Below are 25195 nucleotides of genomic sequence, written 5' to 3'. Positions count from 1 at the left end.
AAAATGATGTATATTTAATTAAAATATGTTATTTTTTTGTGTCTTTTCTCTTTAACCTTTCTAGCTTCTTCCTTCTTTTTATTTTTAATGAAACAATTTCGTTTGAGCACCACCAAAAGATGTGATTTTATACAAGAATGAAACAATTGATAAAAGTTTAACCTTTGCAATAGTCTTTTGTTTTCAAAACTTAAAAGACGATCATAATTTGGCCAAGATTCGTTGCTTAAATGACTATCATCCCAAAACATTATAAAAAAAGCTCAAACCCAGCCCTGGCCTTAAAATTAACCAAGTCTTCGGACATTGTCTTCATATCTTCTTCAGCTACCGATGGTTTGGTCGCATTGATAAGGCTGTTGTGATCTCCACTGTTCAAGCTGAATAATTGAAGTCTTTAGGGAAACTTCTACCATGGTATAGAAGATCTCCAACTGTTTCTCCATACATTTTGTTACCAAACAGCTAGGATTTTGAGGCTTTCAATTTTTTGACCGTGATATCTTGTGTGCAGTTTTAACTGGACCGGCAGTTAACCAATAGTTCTGGGTCGAACCAGAACTGGACGCAAACAGTACAACCGTAACCATGCTACTATAAGGTTACCCGGTCCGGTTACAGTGTGCATTTTCATGGAACTGAAACCACCAGCATGCATAACATGCACTAAATCTGCCACATGAATCTAACAACATCAAACATACTTAAAAAGGCAGCATAATGTGAATGGTAAGAACATGTAGTATTGTGGATAGTTTGTCCCAACAAAATATCTACAAGACCAAACTTCTCAATGGCAGTCTGTACAAATAATAACACATCTCACACTAGAATCAATCAAATGAATACATATTTCATGAACTGACATGACAAAAACCTGGTTTAAACCAACCCTATACTATACAACCATTTTTTAAAACTTTTAGATGTTCTGCTTAATCAAAAAGAAAGTAGTAAAACCCAACCCAAACAATCAGCTTCACATCCATTGAACAATTATCTCTTTGTTGTATAATCAACTTGGCAGCAAATACGGATACGATGCATTTCCATAGATATATCCATGTATTACTCCATCAACCACGGAAGAAAAACTCTCTGACGAGCTTGTGTACTGATATCAACGTCCTGTTTTTGCACGTTTCATGCTGGTATTAAAAGGTGAGACACTGCCACTTGGCCCGGGGCTCTCTTCTCTAAAATTTGAATTTAGCATGGCAAGCTCACGTAACTGTTGCCTCTTTATGAAATCCTGTGATTCATCCTACATGAAAGTACAAGTACAATCAGTTAGAAACTCTAAGACTACATCTAGTAGTGGCCTTTTGCAATTGTGGTCGAGCACCACATGTATAAATTACAGCAAAGAAAGTTTTACTCAAGTCATGGGAGACCACCCATGGGCTCCAAGAGACCAACCGCAACCACACTTGTCACTATGTGCAGTTCAATTTATTCAGATATCAAGCTAAATGTTTAATATCTTTAGTAGTGTATTATATGTACATAGGTGTAATCAATTGCAAACAGTACAAACTAAAATTTGGACTATTAGATTTCCAGATTTGATGTCAACAAACAGCAGATGACAAATAACGTAAAAAAAAAAAATGCTAACACAACATCAATTGGGTGAGATCTAACGGTGCAGATTTAGTTTGTAGTTTGCAAGAGAGATGTAGTTTGCAGTATAGTAGGGCATTATATGTATATGAATATGTATATATGGGTGTGTAAGAATAAAAACCTAGTTGTTATGAGAATGCGAGACTAATTGCATTTAACATATAAACAAAATTTCCTTTGCAGAGAAATTAACTTCAATAAAAAAATTTGCCCCCTCAAAGTTTTGAACCCAGGTCTACATTCGGATCCAACAAGGGAGATGCATCCACTGTAGATCATCATTATCTAATGGCTGAAACGGTTCACAGTTTTTACAATATGAAATGTTTTTATTTGACCCTTATGCTATAGATATAAGGAGTGGCTAAAATATAGGATGCACAATGGATTCATCACCTTGTTACATGAATTTATGGTCATCGAGCATGGATCACATATGCAATCATAGGAGATTGTACGAATTCAAAAATAAAAATTCTTGTTACCTTTGGGATTCGAATTTCGAACTCAGAACCATGGACTCATTCAATAAGTTGATGAATCTATTGTAAATCTTTATGATCTAAAGGCTGAAAATGGTTCCTAGTTTATATAGGATATAGGTACACAGGGGAGTGATCAATTGCTAACTCATCACTTAATTGCTAACTACAACTAATTTAAGGCCATAGAATTTTAGAAAACGTGTGGTCTACAATTTGTCACGTGTAATTTTCGTTTTTATTAATAAAATAAAAAAAGATAAAAAAAAACGCCAAATTAGGCTTTTAGATGAAAATGTCAATATAGTGTTTCGGAAATATCAACACAATGCTTTGAGAATGTCAACACAATGCTTTAAGAATGTTAACTCATTGCTTATATTGACATTCTACATGTATTATATTGACATATTTTATATAGTATGTTGACATTTCTGCTTGTACGAAAAAATTGAAAAAATTTCGATTTTTTTTTCAAATTTTGACGTCGGAACATATGCATGTATGATATCGTTGGAATCCTTATAAAATTATCTTTAATTTGATATATGTTATATGAATTTAACGTTTTGGGATTTCTTTTAAAAGTTAGTTATAACTAAACATGTAGTTAATTGACATTAATACCCCTATTGATATTTTATGAAATTAATCATATGGCTTTATTGACGTTTTTTTTTATCGTATTGACATTTCGTGGTTGATGATCTAGACCCTTAATTTGAATATCTAATGGCTATTATTTAGTTGTAGTTAGCAATTAGGTATTGAGTTAGCAATATAACACTCCCCTAGGTACACATATATCTATAGTCATATGTACAATTATCTCATCTTCTCTACAAATAACATTATTCTTTTTCCTTTTCCTTATTTTAGAGGGAAGGGTGAGCATCTTATTTGAGATTGCTGAAAATTCAATGTTACTTCTCAATTTTTTTAAGATACGAATAATCAAAGAGTGTCACTATGGTGAACTCCCGGCATGATCATTTACCATACTTGGTAAGAAATTTGAAATCAGGTAGATTTTTAAGGTAGAAAAAAAAAACAGTACAGATCTTACCACTGGTTTCAGCAATTCTTCAATTATGTCCTGTGCTTGTCTCAGTCTCATATCAACAATATTGGCTGGTAAATCAGCCTCAATTAAGATATGGAGGGGTTCATTAAGGTGCTCATAGCCAGGTCGCCCACACAGCTTCTCTTCCTGCAACTTGACATATGCAGTCAGTGACGTAGATTTGCTTAACACTTGCAACTTAACTATCAATGTAAATGAAGTAGTGAACATCAATAATAATCATAGTTCCAAATGTTTCATATCCTGTTTCTTTCCTTTTCTCTACTTACAATGAAGCTGTTTCATGCTCAGTCGGAAAGAACAGTAAAAAATGATGCATCATAAAAACACTGCATTACCTTGTCAGGGTCTTTTATTGAACCTTTCCCTCTGATATATACCCGGCATCCAGTAGTGGCTTCAACTCGTTTAAGTGAATTTCCTCTAGGTCCCAACAGTCGGCCAACAAAATTGAACTATGAAGAAATTAAATACTGATAAGAGGAACATCCGGAGAGAAGGAAGCATTTTGTTGCTAAGAATGAACCAAGCTATGAAGGGTCAACAAGAGTATCAAAAAGTAAATCATGCCCATTCCATGTTCTTACATTAGGAAAGCTGTCCACAGGAATTTCTAAACGTAAAATCCTTTTGACGGTGTATGAACTGGGACTTGCTGGTGCTCCTTGCCAATCCATAGTCATTCCATGAGGCCCACCCAGTCTCTGTCAGTTAAACAAGAAGTTAAAGGGAATCAGCTTAATTTTGAAAGAAATTAGAAGGAATGATTAGATACGGAGTATAATGCCAGTATTGAAACATGATATGCATGTAACAAGCAGAAGTTCCCAATCAAGCAAAAAAGTGATAATAATATTATAATAATAATAATAACTACTATATCCTTTACAATATTCAAGCCAATGAGATATATTTCATCATTACCTCCAAGGCTAGACTTTAAAAAGCAAAAATATATATTAGATCATAGCTGACGAAACGCAAAAACAAACCAATCTATGATCAACCAGCAAGTGTGACCATCACTACGAGCTTTAGAATTTCACCTGTTAGTGTGACTGGTCAAAAGATGGAATGGACTCACTGAAAATGGTGACAGCATACATGACCTCCATAACTAAGCTTAAAACTTACTACAATATAGCGATAATTTAAAGCTGAAACTTCAGTTGATCCTGATTTGTGTCGAATGCAGGGCGAAAGAGGGTGTTCTCAAATCAAATCAGAAGTTCTGAATGCAACATATCTCAATGGCCAGTAACAAAAAAAAGCTTTTATGACAAACCAAATCAACACCTTACTTCTAACATTAAGTAACCAACTGGAACCACATACCATATCATAGTTCATTACCATCTAACACTTCCACCCAGTATGTAGCCAATCGAATGTAAAAGTTCATTACAAATATAGTATTATTTTGAGTGCTGCTGTCAATTGGATGGGTAGTTGATGATCTACTGAACTTATCAACATATCATAAAACTGCTACAAGGTTTTTTAAAACATTTACCATATAGATTTTTTCCGAATATGAAGTATGTTATGAGTAAGACAAAAAGGTGACAGAAAGAAACCACAATTAGAAAGAAGTAGCAATAGCACTACATGGATATGTAAAAGAAGTACACTGAGATTGTGGTTGATAAGTTAGGATATACGGAAAATGGAGGCTCCATAAATTTAAAGCACCAGAAACTTAAAAAGGCAAAGGAACAAAAAACATAACTTTTGGGAAAAAGTTCCTAAGTGAATAACATTATCTTTCAAGAATAGTTGAACCATCCTTTGCAAGTCTGAACTGCATTCAAAGTTGGTCCCACAGCCCCACCTTGTTTTCTTACCAAGTCAGAAACCATGCCTAAACTAGTAGACATGTTTCAATCTTGTAAAGCTCAGATAAACTACCTGATATCTGTTGCATCATTTCTGAAACTAAGATTCATTTTACAGTTACACAAGACATAACACATAGGAAATTATACCAGAGATCATACTTTTCAAAAGTTCAAAATGTCCACAATTCTAAGATTGTGAACTTTTACTAGAGCCAAGTTATTGCGAAGAAACTGCAATGGGAAAATTTATAATTACAATAGCTAGATATCAAACTCTCTAACAGCCACAACTCTTCCATTAATCCATTTAAAGCATAACAACCCTGCCTGACTGTATATTATAGATTAAAAAGAAAGAAAGAGAGTTTTGTTGAGTTGGATATTTAACTACCTCTTGCGGTAGTCCATTCCAGCTTGATAATCCAGTCCCAGCAACATTTGACAGAGAGTTTGCAGAGGCCATAGGGCTCGGACTTCTGTGTCTTAGTCTCTCAAGTTCACTGAAGCCGTGATTCGGCACCATCCCAGTAACCCGCATGATCTCTTGAAGATGAAAACAAGATAGTTGTGAATAACAAAAAATGAGAAAAACACATTGTGTCCTCAGAGTTCTACTACAACTTAGCAAGTCAATCAGTGGATTTTAGCCAAAGTAACACAAGACAGGGCATTTCAAGAAAGAACTATGAATGAAGAATCTAATACTTATGATTTTACTTATATTGAATGAAGATACAATGACACAAACAAGTACTTGATTTGAGCTATAAGTAATTCTTGATTTGAAAACCGACACAACAATAGAAATCTCAATATGGTGATGATTCAGATCCAATCTCTACAAGAAACAAAGTAATCCGTCAAAGTAAATTAAAGAAAGGAATAACCTTGATTCAAGAGCCTCGTGGAAATGGGAAGAACTTGCATAAATGGCCCAAGCTTGTGATGCTCCGCCAAGAGCTCCGACAAGTACCGATTACTAAAATTCGGATTAACAAAAATATAAAAACTCTTAACTAAACACATGATCAAAGAAAATAAGTAGAAAAGAAGCGATATACCTCTCTACATCAGGGTTAGTTGAAGTAATCTGCGGAGAGGCAGCCCGAGCAGGCGAAAAGTTGGAATTGTAAAGACCCGACATAGACAGAAGCTCCGCAAATCAGATGCAAGCAGCAACGATTTGAATCAAATCGATACAAAAGCATCTAGCAAGCAAGCATAGCTAGGAAGAAGACGATGGAGAGAAGGTCACAGGACTAAATTCATGGGATGCCCTCATTTCCAGCTCAACGAGCTTTTATCCTCTTCTCCAACACATGGGCTTGGTTTGGGCCTTTTTTTCAATTATTTTTTTTCTTAAAAAAAAAATAGAAATTTTTTGGGCTTCATTAAAACCAGAATAATATTTTTATATTTTCTACTCCATTTCTAGGGTAGCAGAGGGAAAAGGGAAAGGAAAATCGAAATTCCAATTGCATTCTCCCAGAGCTGGAATTGAGCGATCTGAGTGAATTTGTGGTTGTCGATCTTATCAATTGAATAGAATGGGGTTGGTGTGGTTGGAAGCGATGCTGCCATTGGGAATTATAGCAGGGATGCTCTGCGTTATGGGCAACGCTCAATATCACATCCACAAAGCTGCTCACGGCCGCGTCCGTACCTTCTTCTCCACTTTTATCTATTTCCTAAATCTGTTTGATTACATTACTCTAACATTCCTTTGATTACTCTCAATTGGTTCGACAGCCTAAGCACATTGGGAACGACGTCTGGGATGTGGCTATGGAGAAACGTGATAAGAAAATCATGGAGATGCTCTCTTCGTCTCCTGCTTCCAACTGATTTAGGTTTGTCTCATGTTTCTTCTTTTACTATTATCTCTTTTATTCTTCATTATCTGAAATCTGTGTATGTAACTAGTGGAGACATGATAAAAACTGAATCTAAAGATGGTTTTTTGGGGGAACACAAAGCATACATTTTCTCCCGTTTGAATAAAGTGTTCAGTGTACTGATAAAGTTGGAGTTTTTAGCACTCTCCAACTTTGAAGTGTAATAGGTAGTTCTGGTACTTGTCTCCTCATGAGTAGTAAGCATTGTTCTATCCTGACTAGGCGGATTCACTGAGAAGGGCGTACGAAATCCCTTCTTATAAGACTAGGTGGACCAGGGTGAAGGCATGTCTTGTCTGAGTGGGTAGTCGGATTGAGTTTTCTCAAACAGAAGATTGTGTATCTAAATTGTCATAACTTCTCATTAATTTGCTCAAAGTATCATGACTTCTCATCAAAATACATAACTTTCCTTGTAACCGAGCCATGTTTCAATAACTATAACTAATTGAAAAGGTTAAACCTACAAAGACTGTAATCAATCTGTTTCTTCTCAAACTTAATCATCTTTGCTTAAGGTATGATAAAAAAAAAACAGCTTTCACAGAATGCGCTGCTTATTGGTGGAGCTCTTGCTCCACAGCACCTGAGCATCAATGAGACTAAGCTTCTTATCATCGAGTCGTTTCCAAGTTTTAATGGACTTGACTGTTCCCCACGTTCCCTTCTGTGTTTTCTCGAGGGAAGCTAACACCACTCTCGCCCTTCGAGACCAGCCGGCCTTCCCGTATGCATGATATCCGAAGCCCCCGGCATAGCACAGATGTACGCCGGTCAACTCGCCACAGAAGTCATTGAGATGATCGTGGCCGTTGAAAACCGCCTTCACGTCCCCTGCTGCCACCAATGTTGTGAAAAATCCAGAGTTCACTGTCGCGGAGCTTATCCCTTCCTGCCTCACACCGGTGGAGTTTGTCGAGTCAAAGCTTGCGTGCTCGGGCAATGGAATGTGGAAAAAGGCAAGCCCAGGGGCAGCACCCTTTTGCGCCTCCGGTTGGCTGCTGTAGATTTTCTGAATTTCAACAACAATTTGTCAAGATTCAAACAATATAGAGTTTCAGAGCATTTACTGTTTAGGGTTGACTGATTGACAATATATGAGATTGACAAATCAAACTAGTTATCTCCATTTTTACACCAAATGAAACTAATGAATGCATAATTCCAATCTGGATTCGTTGATTCCTAATTACTAGGATTTGATAAGAGTGAATTAGTTGAATTAAGAGTTTTGATACCTGCAGTCTACCAGAAGTGTGCTGAAACCAGAGTTGCTGAGAGGGCTTGATCCAGCCATAGCCAGGAATGGAGGGGACAGTAGAGTAATCGCCGCTGTCGAGCATGTACAGATTGAGAACCGATTTGTTCTCCATTCTAGAAAATTCGGCTCCATGGACCTCCAGATTGTAGTTCCCGAATCCATCGACGTGAGATCCGCCGGAATTCAGCTGCGACAGCGTGTTCTTCATCCCCACAATATGCGTCATCACACCTTCCCTCGACAGAGTGGACTCCTGGTCGTGATTCCCCAGCACCGCCGCCCACGGGATGCCGGAGTTCACCGCAGGTCCAAACGCCTGGTTCATCGACTTCACCGCGTCGCTCGCGTCGAATCCGAATATGTTATCCCCTGCATCCAACACCTAATTTCAAGCAAAATCAAAAGCAGCAAGGGTTAATTAACAAACTGACCGGTGAAGACGATGAGATTCGGCTTCTCAGCGAGGATCATGCGGCGGATGAAGGAGGTGGTGTTGAGATCGGAGCAGCTGGGGGCCTGGCGGGGGAGGACGTCCAGGCAGGCGGTCCGCTTGCCGTCGCCGAAGTGCATATCCGCGACCTGAAGAATTTTGAACTCGCCTCGTTTGGCGTTGAACCTGAGCTGGCGGCCTACTGCTGAGCTGCCCCTGCTCAGAAAAGCCATAACCACCACCAACGCTAGAGCTCCCATTGCCTTGGGCGCAGCCATAGTAAACAGTGGAGCGAGAGGAAATGGAACAAGTGCGAGAGATTTGGGGAAAAGCTTGTCAGCATATAAGAGAGGAGAGGAGGTACGCACGCGATTGATGTGCCCCAACTGTCACGTTGCCCGTGATATTATTGTGAATGCGTTAGGGTTTTTGCTGGGTTTCTTCAACCGTTTTTCTATAAACCAGATTGGGTAAACTGATCTTGTTTCGGTCCGTGAAAGGCTATCATTAAAAATTGAAAATCATTAATCCATTATCAGATAAAATTGGCGATTCCGATTAAATCATACTCCATCCGTCTCATGTTACTTGCACTGTTGCTTTTTTGCTCGTTACAAACTCTTTACACTATTTATAGTTTAAATTAAAATTAATCCGTTTAATTAATATCTTAAATTAAGTTAAGAGCTTCTTTATTAAGTGATGTCTCATTACACTTAAAATTCTAATTTCGTTACACTAAAAAATCAACCCCAAATTTACGGTCTAAAATAAAAAGTGCGAATAACATAACACGGAGAGAGTACATCTCTAATTTGTCATCTTTTTGCATGAATGCCGAGTTTGTGCATTTTTTGTCCAATATTTCTAGAGATTTTCTACTACAATACTCTCTCCGTTTCGCTATAGTTGAGGCGAAACTTTCCGGCACGAAGTTTTAGAAATGAATATTGGGTGTGTTAAATAAATAAATAAAATAGTAAGAGAGAGGAAAATGTAGAGAGAATAAAGTATAAAGTGAATAAAGTAGAGAGAGTAAAGTAAGAAAGAAAAAAAAAATACTATATATTGAAATAACTCAACTATGAAGAAACTTCCCAAAATGGAAAAATGACTCAACTATGGCGAAATGGAGGGAATACTCCCTCCGTTCTCTCATAGTTGAGGTGGAACTTTTCGGCACGAAGTTTAAGAAATGAATGTTGAATGTGTTAAATAAATAGATAAAAAAGGTAGAGAGAATAAAGTAAAAAGTGAATAAAGTAGAGAGAATAAAGTATAAGAGAGTAAAGTAAAAAAGAAGGAAAAAGTTACTAGAAATGACTCAATTATTAGGAAACTTCTTGAAATGAAAAAATGACTCAACTATAAATGGAGGGAGTATTCTTTTAGGATATTTTTCACAGTAAGGAGTGGATGGTGTGTGCCTGTGTGGGTCCATCTATCTTATCAACCTTGAGAAACACGCGGGTGGCCATATGCACACAGTCACTAATTAATGTATTACCAACTCCTGTATCAAAATAGTTAGAATCATTTTTTTTATACTAAATTTTAAAAAAAAAACTGTATAATATATTAAATAAAAAAATTGAGTAAATTAGAGGGAAAAAAAAAGTAAGATATCAAAGTAAAAGAGGAAAAGTAAGAGTGAAAAATAGTGTTGCTTTTTAATAAAAAAAAAAAAGAAAATGACTCAATTATTATGGAATGTTCAAAATTGAAAAACTTTACTACTATGAAACAGATGAGTATTTGTTTTCGGCACAAATTTTAAGAAATAGTATAAAGATAGGTGTGTTGAATAAGTTAGTGGAATATTAGTCCAATATCCTCTTAGAATCTACACTCTTAGAATTTGAGATAATTGATGAGATTAAACATCACGAATTTCAATAAATAGTAAATAAAATATCAACAAAGGGGTAAGATCGTCATTCTATTATCATATCATAAATTTTGTGGTTTTTTATATCAACATAGTGTATTACAAATATTAATACAATGATATGAGTATTTCAACATAAGTACACGAAAAATGTCAATACCATTTTATTGATATTTTGCATGCATTATTTTGAAATTTTTTAATGCATTTGTTGATAAAAATATGTTTATCCACATATGCGAAAACTGAAATAAAAATTATCAAATTTCATCATGCGAGCGTCGTTGAAACATATGTAACTGAGATCTCGTTAAAATCCTTATAAAATTACCTTTAATTTGAATTTTTTGCGGAAAAATAATTTAAATCAAGAGAGAGAGATATAGATTTAAAGTTTTGAGACGATTTTGAAAAAAGAGAAAGTAGTTAGTTTTAACTACCATACTATGAAAATTGGCATTAATACTCTTTAAATTTATTTACTACTAATTATTTAAATTTAAGATATAATCCATGTGACATTGTTTTAATCTTTAGACCTCCTAATCTAATGGTTGGGGCTGAGAATAGGCCTTAATCTGGGATTGCTAATTAGTTAATCATTCATCACAACCCCATGAGTCCATATTTATATATTTCATATATTAGTTTTATAATAAAATATAAGTGAAATAATTTGGTAGAATGTGGAATTTAATTAACGTTTATGCTAAAAGTGAAATTGATTTTTTAATGAAAGATGGATAAAAATTACAAAATAGAACTCTCATAAGGATATCAATAAGATGATCAAATACTTAAATAGACTTATTATTAAATGTGCGTTTATGGAATTATGCACAATATTTAAAGTCAATAGATTAACCTCCTACTATAAATTTTGTGCTTCTCTATTTTTAATTTTTATTCTCTGAGATACATGAACACAAGCACGAACAATAGTTGGAATAGTCGACTGGACCTACACATACTTATCAATCTTTTTTCGTATCTTCCTTAATAAATTTAGTGGTACATTTTGATTTGTAAATTATGTGATGTGATATTCGTTGTGTTGTTTTTATCGTTGATTTCGCATACGCATTTGAATTTCTGACTTCAAAGTGATTAAGACAAGATTATCGTGTTATGGCAGGTCATTTTTCAAATGATTTGACTTGCCAGTCTACTTAACCTTGAATACTTTTTAAATTTATCGTTGTTTGGGAATAAGCACACTACATGGAATATTCCATAGAGTAATCATCTTTATACTGCATTGATTAAATTAGATTGAAAAGGTTGTATTTTCCCTTCAACCAAAAAAATCCATTTCATTTATTTATTTTTTATTATAATCATAAAAAACTATATTATATACGTGATATAAACGAATTATTAAATCTTGGAATTTTTAATGCGAACCAGGAATACATGTTCGTTGTATATAATTGCATGGTCTCGATAGAGAAAGCGGCATGGGCTTTGGGATTGGTAGGTCCAATTATTATTAGATAAACTCTTACCGAGAAATTTAGTAAAATAAAAACCCAAATGTCATTCTTGTCTGTGGCCGACTGTCCGGAGAGTCTAATAAATGTTTCTTAGAGTCACCCCCTCCGAGTATAGAAATATATTCTTTTTCAATACACGTCGACTGATCAATTGCTAATTCATTATTTAGTTGTTGACTGTATTTAATTTATGATTATAGAATTTTAAAAATTTTGTGGTCTATAATTTTTCATGTATAGTTTCGTTTTTCATTTTTTATTATTAAAAAGATAAATTATCAAATTTAGGGTTTAGAAACACAATGTCAATACAGTGTATGAAATACATCAACACAAAGACATGCTAATGTCAACACAACTGCATATTGACATTATAGAATGCATTGTATTGACATATTATGTGTCGTGTATTGATATAAAGCTGTTAACGAAATTCATGAAAATTTTTATAAAAAAATTCAAAATTTGACATCGGAGCATATGCAAGTGAGATAACTAAGATATCTATGAATCGGAACATATGCAAGTGAGATAACTAAGATATCTATGAATCAACCCTCATTCTCTGGATCCGTCATTGTTTCTACGTATCTCCAAATTTATGGTAACTAATCCATAGAATCATATCCCAACAACATAAAATTATAGACTTAAAAAAGATAACTAATCTTGAAATTTGAATATTTAATTCTGTATTCGATATGTTTGCGGAATTGAGATCTTGACAAAAACTGAACTAACGAAATATATGGATAATTGAATATGAGGATCGATTTTCAGTATATAGCCATACAAAATTTATACAATTTGTGAAGAAATCGGTTCGAGCCATGAAAGGCCTAATGGCTAAGACGGCTATGAAGTGAAACTCTAGTCCATCCCAAACAAGGATTCGGAGTCCATCCTCGAGTTCTTGGATAATCATTTCTGCTTATTTCATTTGCTTATCCTCGACTTGTTGATGTTAAATGAGCAAAACCATTGATCATCCTATATGTTTACACGATTAGATTGAGTCAATTTGGCAAGGAATGACCTAATGGATTTCTTGAGCATCTTGTTCATCGGCCATGTAATGTAAGCACTGATAATGTGATCTACATGTGGATGTTTCCCCTCGACTAGAGCTCTTGAACCGACTCCACAATCAACAAGATACTATAATGTGATCTATGGTGGATGTTTCCCCTCAGACGAGTGGGAAGTACCGAAGTAGTATTAGATATTGAACTTTTGATTTTGATATAATTGAAACACAAAAGATGCCATTGTCATTGCCCTTTATGAACATAAAGAAACAAAGAAATCTAAAGGAATTACAAATTGAAATAAAATATGTTGGTCTCTATTGGACAGGTGAAATTTTAAATAAAAACCCTAAAGATTCATTATATGGTAACTCGTGTGAGATCTATTTTATACGTGTTAACTAAATTCGAACTAGTTATTAATTCGCAATCGATATTTATCAATCATAAAAAAAATTTAATTGAAGCATAAGCCATTGATAGGAACAAAAGCAAGAAAGAGAATAATACTAGTCTTAAAATCAACGTCGGAAAGAATGAACAAAAACTGAAACTCATGAAAACCTAAACAAAAACATAAATATTCTAACCCCAAAAAGAAAAAGCAACATAAAAGAACATAACCTAAACTCCTGAAAACCTACTCTTGCGAGCAGCGTCGTCGTCCTCGTCGACGAATCTCTTCCAGTACGGATGCGTCTTCCAAACCTCAGCAATGTCCTCAATCGGAATCCCCTTTGTCTCCGGCAAGAAATAGTGGATGAAAAGCGCCATGACGAAGACGAAGACGGAGAAGAAAATAAAAAGCCCAAATTTCATCACGCAAAGCATCCTGAGGAAGCACTGAGCAATGATGAACGTGAAGATCATATTCACCGACACATTCACGCTCTGCCCCGCCGATCTCACCTCCAGCGGCAGTATCTCCCCGGGCACCAGCCACCCGAGCGGGCCCCACGACCACGCGAATCCCGCCACGTACACGCATATCGCAAACACCACTATGCCTGCGTACCACACCGGCAGCTCCCCGGGGTTGCCGGAGACGCCGAATTTGACGCCGATGCAGATCGCCACGACGATCTGGCAAATGAACATCTGAATCGCGCCTTCTAGAAACCAGAAGCGTCGGCCTAATCGGTCGACGGTGCAAATCGAGACTAATGTGGCGACGCAATTGACGCCGCCGGAGATTAGGGCGGAGGCGAGGGAGGCGTTGCTGCCGAATCCGATGGTTTTGAATAGGACCGGCGCGTAGAACATGATGACGTTCATTCCGGTGAATTGCTGGAAGAAGGGGATTAAAACGACCATCACTAGCTGCGGACGGTACTTGCGGCGGAGGAGATTCGACCACGGCTTCTCCACCTGCTTCGCCGCCTGGCTCGCCAAAACGATGTCGTTGAACTCATCCTCCACGTCCTCAACTCCGCGGAATTTCCTCAGCTGCGCCTTCCCTTCTGTGAGCTTTTCTCTCTCGATTAACGAATTAGGGGTATCGGGGAGGCAGAGCGATCCGATGAGAAAAATTAGGGCGGGAATTCCGGCGCATCCGAGGCTCACGCGCCACCCTTCCCCGCTACTCATCTTCGCGGAGAAGAAATTGATCAAATTGGCAGACAAAATCCCCACCGTGATCATGAGCTGGAAGAGCATGTTCAGCTTGCCGCGGTGCTTCGCCGGAGCCACCTCGCAGAGGTAAACCGGAGCGGATTGGTTGGCGAAGCCGATGCCGACGCCGAGGAGGATGCGGCCGATGATGAGCATAGCAACGTTGTGGGCGAAGCCGTTGACGGCGGCGCCGGCTAAGAAGACCAAGCCGCCGAAAACCATCGAGGGTTTTCTACCGAACTTTCGAGTAATGAAAGAGGCGAAAAGCGAGGCCACGAGCGCGGCCAAGTAGAGTGAGGAAGTGAAGAGTGTGAGCATGGCGTCGTCGAACTTGCAGTACTGGTTGGTGCCGCCGGAGTTGAGCTCCTCGCGGCGGTAGACGTGGGGGAAGAATTTTTGGAGGAAGGGAGCCATGGAGGTGACTCCGCCGGAGATGCCGATGTCGTAGCCGAAGATGAGGCCGCCGCAGCCGGCCATGATGCAGGTGATCACCATGCGCCACGTCATCTTTCCGGGGTAATCCTTCCGCTCGCCGCCGCCGCTAGTAATGAATCCTGCCGCCATCTTTCAATATTTTTTTTGTTTGTTTGTTTGAGATTAATTGATGATGATTGATTAATGAATGATGCAAACCCTTATTTATAAAGCTCCATATCGTATCTGATTTGATACGAGATAGGAGTAAATCTCTACTTATTATTCTAGCTTATCTGTTTAATTATTTGGGTTGATTCAGGTAACAAATTTGTATCTTCTCTAACCAATCTATATATCCACTTAATTATTCACAATTAATAAAAATCCGAACAAATTATAATCCCTAAATTATCCACTTATCCATTTGATTGTAATATATACTTACCATTTTAAGCATTATGGCTTGGAGACATTATGTCTCCAAAACATTTTCCTAATTTATGATATTTTACCTTAATCCGTTATCTTTAGATACCCAAATTCCATGAAATATCTTACTTACCTAGATTATCTAAATTCAGTTTTGACATTATTATTATCAAATTATAGATATGCCATGGAGAAAATATAGCTAGGGTTTATTTATTTATTTTATATAAGTGCATTTGTATTTATATGCATATAGAAGAAGGATCAAATGATCACAACCTTTGTCATTATGTTAACAGTACAGTCCCGCCACTGGTCACACACCGAAAGATGGGCCTTTTGTTTTTTTCTTTTTTCAAAATTTTTATATTCTACTACTATTGAGTCATATTTTTTCAAGCATTTTTCTTCAATTTCAATTCTTTCATTTCAGATTTATTTTATAAATATGAATTAGGCTTCATTGTATCTAAAACGGGTTTGAAATATTTTTTTAATAAGTACTCCCTCCGTCCCAAGGAAGATGACCCCTTTCTTGGGCGGCACGGGATTTTATGCAACTTTATTTTGTGTGTTGAGAGGAGAGAGTAAAGTAAGATAGAGAGAATAAAGTAGAGATAAAGGTGTTTCTATTTTAAGTAATGAGTCATCTTAGTTGAGACAAACTAAAATGGAAAGTGGGTCATCTTAATTAATGGGATGGAGGGAGTAGTATTTATGTACAAACTTTATGATTTAATTCTTGATAGGAGTAATTATTTCATATATTAATTATGACTAAGCTATATAACTTTGTATAATAGGAGTAATTATTTAAATCATAAAATTGGTTAAATTTGAGTCACACATTGTCAAACTATACAAGGAAGAATATCATATATATCAAGGCAGAGAATCAGAGGAGAACGTCAATATTGATACACATAATTGATATCATATCACAATGTATAGCCTAGAATAGATTTATTTCTTCCTTATTTAAATACATTCTCCTCCTATAAAAGGAGCCCTACTGCACACAATTTAAATACACTGGAATAAGAGAACAATGCATCATTCTCTATACATCATTTTCTCTGCACACACAAAATATTAAATCATGAAATTTCAATTTCTCTCAATTGTAACAAAACTATGTCATTTCTGTGATATTCAAAACAAATGTTGTTACATTTTCCCCCTTTTTTCTTACTACTATATTTCTTAGTAAAAAGCCATCATTTTGTACATAGAACAATTAAAAAATCAAATTTGATTGAACTAATCTAAATTTGATCAAATTTCTTGACTCAAATGATTGTACTTATAAGCTTTAAATTGAGTAACAATATCACTTAGTTTATAATGACTGTCATCAACCTCATTGCAATTTTCAGATTGTATTTATAAGCTTTAAAGTACTACTACTACATTGAAATTTCAGAACATAGATGTGGTAGACAAATACTGTCGCGTCGGTTGTACATTGATTATATTTCCGTACGTAGTTATTCTCAAGATATTCAATTGTGTCAATGGCTGAGCTCCACTTCTTCTTCTTCTAGCTTAGCAACCACCACCACTCCTTCATGCGAGGGGACATATTCCTACTTACACATATACATTACTTGTGAATTAGATATAATTAAGATCCAAAAATAGCATAAAGTAAAATAAAATTCACCTCGAGTTTTCGGAGGAGTTCCTGCGCGGTTGAGGCGGAGACGATGATCTGGCGGTGATATGGCTCGATGAATCCATCATCGACGGCCTTATCCATGAAACTCAGCAGAGTGTCGTAGTAGCCTTGTACATTTAATAAACCCACCTGCAACACATTTATCGTCAACACATTTAATAAACACACCTTAAACTTTTTTGTAAATTAATTATTGATTTATTTTGTTCTGAGTTTGCAACCAATCAAGATTTTTGTGGATGGTAATGAACATAGCTCGATGGCATAACAACGCCATATGAAAGAATGAGATGCAAGGAAGAAAACGAGAAATGAGATAGAAGAAAATACAGTTAATTAAATTATTTAATTTAGTCTTGTTTAGTTGACGTCCAATAGTACCAGTCATCAATACTGAAATCTTGATTCAAAACCATTTATTATGAATTCACATGTACGGACATACATATATACATGCACATTGAAAGATAGATTTAAGATTTAATATACGTACAGGCTTGTGGTGAATCCCAAGCTGAGCCCAAGTAATCACTTCCATTAATTCTTCCATTGTTCCATAACCCCCTGATTTAATCATAATTTGTGTTATGGAATAAAACATTTAATTACTACTCCATATGTGATCTGTGTCAGTGTGTGTGTGTGAAACTTGGAGGAAATTAAGGTTGCCTGGAAGAGCTATGAAACAGTCAGATTGTCGGAACATTTCTGCTTTTCTGTCGTGCATGTTTGCAACCCGACAAACCTCTCCTACTGTTTCTCCAATTATCTGTTCCATTACATGCACAACTTAGAAGAAATACTGCTGCTAATTCCATCATTTACTCTACTATCAAAAAATTTATTGTTTTCATTTTGGACCCAATTAACTTCCTCATGCTGCAATGCAAATGTGTATAGTTTAAGAGAATAAATTAAATCACAAAAATTACCTCTTTGGACATTAACACTGTGGGGATGACTCTGAGGAGAGAAATAGATTAGGACAAGAAACAATCGAGTGAATAGATATAGAGAGAAGTGAAGTACCCTAAAACATGTCGGCCGCCGGCATGGACCTCCTTCGAGATCAGCCCCATCAGTCCAACACTGCCCCCTCCATACACGAGATCTATTTTTCTTGAAACCTAAACACACTCAAAATATGCATGATATAGCTAGGAAACTACGAGTATTGTCGTTTCATGATTGATAAGATATATATTTTTTATCATAAAACTGAAATAAGAAAATGTGTGTGTTGGTGGCGGAATTAATATATACCAATTCTTGGCCCAACTGTAGAGCAGCATCTCTATAGTAATCCTTGTTGCCTGTGCTGCTTCCACAGAATACAGAGACCCTATTAAATCTTGACTCACTTCCCTTATTCTCCTCCATCTTTATTCTTTGAATCAACTATGTGTAGTGTTGGATAAGCTTAGGATGATCCTTTTTGGGATATATAATGAAGGATACAACACTATGTAATTAAGTGTCATGACAGGTAGCAAGTACTCCCCCGTTCCAATTAAGTATCCCGGTTTTTCATTTTGGGATGTCCCTTGTTAACTATCTCACTTCATTCACATTATTTTGTAAAACTACTACCCTTCGTCCCATAATAGATGTCACACTTTTCTTTTTAATTAGTTTGTCCCACAAAAGATGTCGCATTTCCTTTTTGGAAACAACTCTCTCTCACAATAATATAAATATATTACTTTCTCATCTCTTAAAATATCGTGTCATTCTCCAACTATGTCATCTATTATGGGACGGAAGAAGTATTAACATACTATAAAGGTCTTATCTACATTGCACTAACTTTTTCCATCAACTTTCCTCTACATTTTTTAAAACCCGAGTTGGATCAAAGTGAAACACATAATAAGTTGATGAAGTTTTTATATAAAATTGGTAAAACTTGAACAATAGAATAGAGAGAAAAACAAAAGTATGAGATAACAAGAGAAAAAGATTTGGGTGGTGTTATGAAAAAACTTGAAGATGGAAAAATAATCCTAATAAGAGTAAACTTCAAAAATGGTCTCTGGATTATGGGTTTATCTCGAAAATGGTCTCTGGACTTTAAAAATATCACCAGTAGTCCCTGGACTAAGGGTTAATATCAAAAATGGTCCTTTTGCACTGTTTCGAGACGAAAATGCCCTTTTGAGGGGTTTTGGAGGGTTTGGGCAATTTGGTCTTTTTACACTTTTAACATTTTAAATCTGATATTATTTCAGTTATGTACTAAATGTGATATTATTTCAAAATTATCATTCTTCTTCTCTTTTGTCATCCTTAACTTTGTTTCTTTATTTCAATATTAGATTTAATTTTACAAAATTAAATTTTAAATTTCAGTTTTTAAATATCAATAAATTTGTTTAATTATAAAAATTAATAAATAACAAAAATTAATAGTCATAATCAATATTTGATAGTTTCTAATATTTAATCAATAAGATATGACAACGTCTTAGTTTTAATCAATATTTAATAGCTTTAATCATAAATAGATAATATAACACGATTTATTTTGAAATAAATATGCATCTAATGTAAGACTAATATAATTTTCGCTTATTAATTTGAAAACAATCAAAATGACTAGAAAATTTCAACAAAAATACTCTTATATAAAATTTTTAGTCAACTTCATAATATTCAATCATAAGCAATTATAACGAAGGCTAAATAGAATAGCTCTTATTTTTCCATCATGATTAATATTATTTTTCTGTACTTCTTCAATTCAGCTGAATATTATATTAAATAACAAAAATCAATAGTTTTAACCAATATTTATAGTGTCCATGAATTAATAGTTTTAATTAAAAAAATTTATTGATATTTAAAAATCAAAATTTAAAATTTAATTTTATAAATTAAATCTAATATTGAAATAAAGAAACAAAGTGAAGGATGACAAAAGGGAAGAAGAATGATAAGTTTGAAATAATATCAGATTTAGTACATAACTGAAATAATAAAAGATTTAAAATGTTAAAAGTGTAAAAAGACCAGATTGCCCAAACCCCCCAAAACCCCTCAAAAGGACATTTTCGTCTCGAAACAGTGCAAAATAATCATTTTTTATATTAACCCTTAGTCCAAAGACTACTGGTTATATTTTTTAAGTCCAGGGACCATTTTCGAGATAAACTCATAGTCCATGGACCATTTTTGAAGTTCACTCTCCTAATAATGAATTACGAACTAATAAAAACAATATTAAATGATAAGAAATAGTAGTAATTATATACTTTAACTGAATGGAATAAATTCTATATGACGACATTATATCATTAAGCTAATGCATATATACACTAAAAAAATTTATTTAAAGAAAAAGATATGAAATCTATTTTATTAAGTGTGTTTTTTATTATGTGATCATGGATTAATGTCCATGTTGGGAACATACGTTTGTTTTTTCCTTTCTTTCCTTAAAATTGCCTAAAATGAGAGTCATAAGTAACAATAAATATAGCATATACAGTACTTTACTATTTGGGTAATTCTTAATATTCTCACCTACTGTACTAAAAGATGGACTGGCAAGTTTTAAAACACAGTCACCTGTTTCGTGAATATAAATCAAATTAATTTTGACTCTTTTTGCGCTATATTCATTTATTTGTACGTGTTGTGCACATTCATCAAATTTAGGTCTGCCATAAAAAATAAAAATAAACATTAAATTTAGGCCTACAAGTTTTACTCAGGTAAATTTTTTCACATTTACTGTTAATCGCATTATTATACTACATCAAATTAATTTTTTTACTCCTTTTGCGCTATTTTCATTTATTTTACGCATATACATCAAGTCTTGGTCTGCCATAAAAAAACATTAAATTTAGAGCTACACGTTTTACTCAGATAAAAAATAGTTCACATTTATGTTGACATTAATATTTTCATTAACTTATTGTGAAATTTCAGTGATAGTATTAAACAGTACACAACTGTACCCAACTGTCTGCATTAAAGGAATTACTATAGTAAACTTTTTACAATTCTCGAGTACTACTCCCCTTTTATCATTCTTATTAACACGGTCTTCGTCATAAAAAAAAATCATATTTTTCTGTTTTAATTCGTTTATTGTGTTTATCTATTTCAAATTTCTCTTTTAATCACATTTTCTATTTCTAACTTTCTTATTTTACTCTATTATTTTTATACATTAAAGTTTGTATTGTTTACTACAAAAATAATTTTTATACTATACAAGATATTAGAACATCCGCAGTGGGACGACGTGGCACGCTGCTGTCCGCCACTACACTCTCACCGCTGGTACGGCGCTGCTCGATGCATTGAGTACATCCGTGCCGCTAAGCAGGCGACGTGGGACGTTTCTATTCGCCAACGTTTTATCCATTGGATTTTCCTTTTCTTTTTTTTTAAAAAAAATCGAAAATAATACCAAAAATTAAAATATATATATATATATATATATATATATATATATATATTTTTGGATACCCAAAAATATAGCCTTTTATTACCGTTTTTTTGAATATTTTTTTATTTTTTAAAATTTTTTTAATCCCAAAATCATTTCTAAATACAAACATTCATCATCCATTTTTCACATCAAATTATCTCTCGTTCATATTTTTTCATACAACTCATCCACATCTCCCTCTCTCACTCAAACCCCCTCTAAACAATTCAAAAATGGATTTCACCGATATCATTGTGGAAGCGGAGCACGAAGAACAATAATACTATAGAACAGTGGCGTATCCAAGATTTTTAATATAGGGGTGCAAAAAATAGTTATAACGATTTAAAGTTTCAAACTCTAGCTAATCATTTTAGTTCTATATGTTTTTGTTGCTTTGAATACATACAAAGTCTTGTATCTCTAAATATAATACTCCCTCCGTCCCATATAATTTTACCCAGTATTCCATTTTGGGACATTCCACATAATTTTACACACTTCACTTTTATCATTTTTGGCAGTGGACCTCATATTCCATTAGAGCATCCCCATCCGTGCTCTTAGTTAAGAGCACGGAAGTGGGCCCGGACCCACTTTTATTGCTTGTCCTTAGCTAAGAGCACAACACCCACATCCGTGCTCTTAGCTAAGGACAAGCTCAAGGGTCCCACCATTCTATTATTCAATTTAAATAAAAACATTTTCACAATCTTAAAATGCATTAAAATATCCGAAATACTATTACAAATTACAAAATAATTAAAAATTACATAATTAAAATCCTAAAAATTAAAAATTACACAAATAAAATCCTAAAAATTAAAAATTACACTACTCGTTGCCGAATTTCGCCCAAATGTGATTGATTAGATCTTTTTGTAGCTCAGTGTGGGTTCTTGTATCGCGCATTGTGTGTCTTCTTTCCATCCTCTCGTTCACCGTCGTATGCACACCTCGACGTGGGGGAGACCTCGCGGTTGAGCTTCCGGCTTCATCCTCGTCGTAAAAGTTACCCACCATCGGTCCTTCGTCAGCTATAATCATGTTGTGCAAGATAATGCACGTGTACATGATGTCGGCGATATTCTTAACGTACCAAAGCCGAGAAGGGGACTTCACAATGTTGAATCGGCCTTGAAGGACACCAAAAGCTCTTTCGACGTCTTTCCGAGCAGACTCTTGACGCTGTGCAAAAAGAATCCGTCTCGGCTCTTGTGGATTGCTGAACGACTTCACGAAAGTCGACCACCTTGGGTAGATACCATCGGCGAGATAGTAACCCATGTGGTATGCATTTCCGTTGACGGTGAAGTCGATCGCCGGTGCTACACCATTCAAAACATCATCGAAGAGTGGTGAAGAATATAGCACGTTCAAGTCGTTGTTGGATCCGGCAACACCGAAATATGCATGCCAAATTCATAGGCGGTAGTCGGCGACCGCTTCAAGGATAAGCGTTGGGCCCCCACCTTTGTGGCCGCTTAAGTGTTGCCCCCTCCAAGCAGTCGGGCAATTCTTCCACTTCCAATGCATGCAGTCAATGCTGCCTAGCATACCGGGAAAACCGTGGACTGTTTCGTGAAGACGAAGCAACCGTTGACAATCGTTGGTGGTGGGTGCCCGAAGGAATTCCTCGCCAAAAGCAGAACGAACGCCGTCGCAAAAACTCTTGAGGCATAGGATTCCAGTTGACTCACCGACATGCAAATACTCGTCGAAGAGGTCAGCCGTTTGCCCAGTAGGAAGTTGTCGGATGGCACAAGTACACTTTTGCAACGCCGTGAGACTTTGCCGACCGGTTGCGTCTGCACCTTCTTGAAAGTATTCAACGCGGGTGGACAATGTGGTGACAATACGCATAAACAACCGTTTTGACATGCGAAAACGGCGCCGAAAGTAATCTTGTGGATACCGCGGCTGGTCGGAAAAATAGTCGGCAAAGAGCCTTTCATGGGCTCCCTCTCGATCACGAGGGATGTAGCGACGTTTTGCTCTAGTTGGTTGAGGAGGAGGGGCGTTGGCGGCGACATAGGCTTCATAGGCGGCACGATATTGTTCATAATATTCTTGTTCTTCGCGCTCCGCTTCCGCAATGAGATTGGTGAAATCCATTTTTGAATTTTTTAGAGAGAGTTTGGAAGATGTAGATGATTTAGTATGAAAAAGTATGAATGAGAGATAATTTGATGTGAAAAGTGGATGATGAATGTGTGTAAGTGGATGATGAATGTGTGTATTTATAGATGATTTTGGGATTAAAAAAAAAAAAATTCACAAAAATCCAAAAAAACGTCTATAAACGGCTCTATTTTTTTGGGAATCCAAAAATTTTTTTTTTAAATTTTTTGGTATTATTTTGAATTAATTATGAATTTTTTTTTAAAAAAAATTATAAATCGAATTTGCCAACGGCATAGCCGTTGGCCAATAAAAACACGCCACGTATGGCTGCTCAGCGGCACGGACGTGCTCTTAGCTAAGAGCAGCGCCGTGCCGCTGCAGCACGGACGAGCGAGCAGCGGCGGACAGACGAAAGCTCTCGGCATCCGCTGCACGACGGGACAGTATGAAAGCGACAGACGAGCACCGCTGCGGATGCTCTTAACTCATTCCTACTCACATTTTATTATAAAACTAATACTTTAAAAGTAGGACTCACATCCCACCAACTTTTTCAACTCACTTTCCATTAAATTTCTTAAAACCCGTGCCGGGTCAAAATGGGTAAAATTATGTGGGACGAAGGGAGTAATATTATAAACAACAAGTTTTGGGGTACAAATGTACCCCTTGTCACAATGTAGATACGCCACTGCTATACAAGAAGACCTAATCAAACACGTTTGGGCAAAATTCGGCCACGCGTAGTGGGTTTTTTTAATTTTAGGATTTTAATTATGTAATTTTTAATTTTTAGGATTTTAATTATGTAATTTTTAATTTTTTTTGTAATTTGTAATAGTAGCAGGTATTTTTAATGCATTTTAGTATTGTGAAAATATTTTTATTTAAATTGAATAATAGAATGGTAGAATCCTTGAGCATGTCCTTGTGAAAGAGCATGGAGGTGGATGTAGTGCTCTTGTGAAAGAGTATGAGGTAAAAAATAAATAAAAGTGGGTTTGGGTCCACATTCATACTCTTTGGTAAGAGTATGAACGTGGATGCTCTTAAATATCATCATAATTTAAGAAAAATTAAGGAAATCACTTTAATTTAACTTAGAATTTTTCGTTGACTTGGGTTCAAATTTTATACTAACTTCTATAACTAGATTATGAAATCGTAACTTTTCAATTTTTAACAATTGTCACGTAATAAACTAGTACTATAATATGATAATAGCAAATAATGTGATAACAAAATAACGTCATTCAATTTTGAGTGTTAGTAATTACTAAAATAATACTCCCTCCGTCCCGCTTTAGGAGTCCCGGTTGATCAATTTTGGACATCCCGCTTTAGGAGTCCCGGTTTAGATAAATTAATAAAAAATGCCTACAAAGTGTTAAAAGTGGGTCCCAACATCCACTACAACTAATAAAAAAGTGTTAAAAGTGGGTCTCAACATCCACTATAACATTTATTTAT

At 35.5% G+C, this 25195-nt stretch overlaps 5 protein-coding genes across 6 annotated transcripts; 1 reads left to right on the top strand and 4 right to left on the bottom strand.

Moving 5' to 3' along the window:
- Positions 1-723: 723 nt before the first annotated feature.
- On the bottom strand, positions 724-6313 carry LOC125223322 (KH domain-containing protein At3g08620-like). Of its 2 annotated transcripts, none has more exons than XM_048126412.1 (7): positions 6092-6313; positions 5918-6009; positions 5422-5573; positions 3780-3896; positions 3531-3647; positions 3175-3324; positions 724-1264 (listed from the first exon to the last, which is right to left on the bottom strand). In XM_048126412.1, exons 1-7 carry the CDS (start codon positions 6172-6174, stop codon positions 1121-1123), a joined length of 855 nt encoding a protein of 284 aa, XP_047982369.1. In that variant the 5' UTR covers positions 6175-6313; the 3' UTR covers positions 724-1120. The 2 variants fall into 2 exon arrangements, with proteins under 2 accessions (XP_047982369.1, XP_047982370.1); XM_048126413.1 differs by having other exon boundaries at positions 3175-3318; positions 6092-6312.
- Positions 6314-6447: 134 nt separating this feature from the next.
- On the top strand, positions 6448-6882 carry LOC125185351 (NADH dehydrogenase [ubiquinone] 1 alpha subcomplex subunit 1-like). The gene is made up of 2 exons (XM_048081876.1): positions 6448-6685; positions 6780-6882. The coding sequence occupies exons 1-2, from the start codon at positions 6578-6580 to the stop codon at positions 6873-6875; spliced, it is 204 nt and encodes a 67-aa protein (XP_047937833.1). The 5' UTR covers positions 6448-6577; the 3' UTR covers positions 6876-6882.
- A 378-nt stretch (positions 6883-7260) lies between these two features.
- LOC125223045 (probable inactive purple acid phosphatase 29) lies at positions 7261-9070 on the bottom strand. The gene is made up of 3 exons (XM_048126002.1): positions 8618-9070; positions 8164-8555; positions 7261-7937 (listed from the first exon to the last, which is right to left on the bottom strand). The coding sequence occupies exons 1-3, from the start codon at positions 8892-8894 to the stop codon at positions 7467-7469; spliced, it is 1140 nt and encodes a 379-aa protein (XP_047981959.1). The 5' UTR covers positions 8895-9070; the 3' UTR covers positions 7261-7466.
- A 4509-nt stretch (positions 9071-13579) lies between these two features.
- On the bottom strand, positions 13580-15200 carry LOC125223044 (sugar carrier protein C-like). The gene has a single exon (XM_048126000.1). The coding sequence runs from the start codon at positions 15198-15200 to the stop codon at positions 13650-13652; it is 1551 nt and encodes a 516-aa protein (XP_047981957.1). The 3' UTR covers positions 13580-13649.
- A 1793-nt stretch (positions 15201-16993) lies between these two features.
- Positions 16994-18540, bottom strand: LOC125221368 (probable cytokinin riboside 5'-monophosphate phosphoribohydrolase LOG6). Its single transcript, XM_048123488.1, has 7 exons — positions 18424-18540; positions 18190-18287; positions 18093-18123; positions 17830-17929; positions 17654-17724; positions 17146-17289; positions 16994-17068 (listed from the first exon to the last, which is right to left on the bottom strand). Exons 1-7 carry the CDS (start codon positions 18538-18540, stop codon positions 16994-16996), a joined length of 636 nt encoding a protein of 211 aa, XP_047979445.1.
- Between the last annotated feature and the right edge of the window lie 6655 nt (positions 18541-25195).

This window comes from Salvia hispanica, chromosome 4 (genome assembly GCF_023119035.1).
Source record: "Salvia hispanica cultivar TCC Black 2014 chromosome 4, UniMelb_Shisp_WGS_1.0, whole genome shotgun sequence".
NCBI classification, from domain to species: Eukaryota; Viridiplantae; Streptophyta; class Magnoliopsida; order Lamiales; family Lamiaceae; genus Salvia; species Salvia hispanica.
This window is presented reverse-complemented; position numbering and strand designations above follow the sequence as displayed.

What these genes read in the sequence shown, in the direction of transcription:
- LOC125223044 (XM_048126000.1), bottom strand. Translation starts at nt 15,200, where the DNA reads ATGGCGGCAGGATTCATTACTAGCGGCGGCGGCGAGCGGAAGGATTAC.
- LOC125223045 (XM_048126002.1), bottom strand. Translation starts at nt 8,894, where the DNA reads ATGGCTGCGCCCAAGGCAATGGGAGCTCTAGCGTTGGTGGTGGTTATG. An exon ending in GAATCTCATCGTCTTCACCG is followed by an intron (nt 8,556 to 8,617) that starts GTCAGTTTGTTA and finishes TGTTGGATGCAG; the next exon opens with GGGATAACATATTCGGATTC. An exon ending in ACACTTCTGGTAGACTGCAG is followed by an intron (nt 7,938 to 8,163) that starts GTATCAAAACTC and finishes GTTGAAATTCAG; the next exon opens with AAAATCTACAGCAGCCAACC.
- LOC125185351 (XM_048081876.1), top strand. Translation starts at nt 6,578, where the DNA reads ATGGGGTTGGTGTGGTTGGAAGCGATGCTGCCATTGGGAATTATAGCA. An exon ending in ACAAAGCTGCTCACGGCCGC is followed by an intron (nt 6,686 to 6,779) that starts GTCCGTACCTTC and finishes TTGGTTCGACAG; the next exon opens with CCTAAGCACATTGGGAACGA.
- LOC125221368 (XM_048123488.1), bottom strand. Translation starts at nt 18,540, where the DNA reads ATGGAGGAGAATAAGGGAAGTGAGTCAAGATTTAATAGGGTCTCTGTA. An exon ending in GGCGGCCGACATGTTTTAGG is followed by an intron (nt 18,124 to 18,189) that starts GTACTTCACTTC and finishes TTCTCTCCTCAG; the next exon opens with AGTCATCCCCACAGTGTTAA. An exon ending in AACTCCTCCGAAAACTCGAG is followed by an intron (nt 17,069 to 17,145) that starts GTGAATTTTATT and finishes ATGTGTAAGTAG; the next exon opens with GAATATGTCCCCTCGCATGA.
- LOC125223322 (XM_048126412.1), bottom strand. Translation starts at nt 6,174, where the DNA reads ATGTCGGGTCTTTACAATTCCAACTTTTCGCCTGCTCGGGCTGCCTCT. An exon ending in CTGTGGACAGCTTTCCTAAT is followed by an intron (nt 3,648 to 3,779) that starts GTAAGAACATGG and finishes ATTTCTTCATAG; the next exon opens with TTCAATTTTGTTGGCCGACT. An exon ending in AAGAATTGCTGAAACCAGTG is followed by an intron (nt 1,265 to 3,174) that starts GTAAGATCTGTA and finishes ACTTTCATGTAG; the next exon opens with GATGAATCACAGGATTTCAT.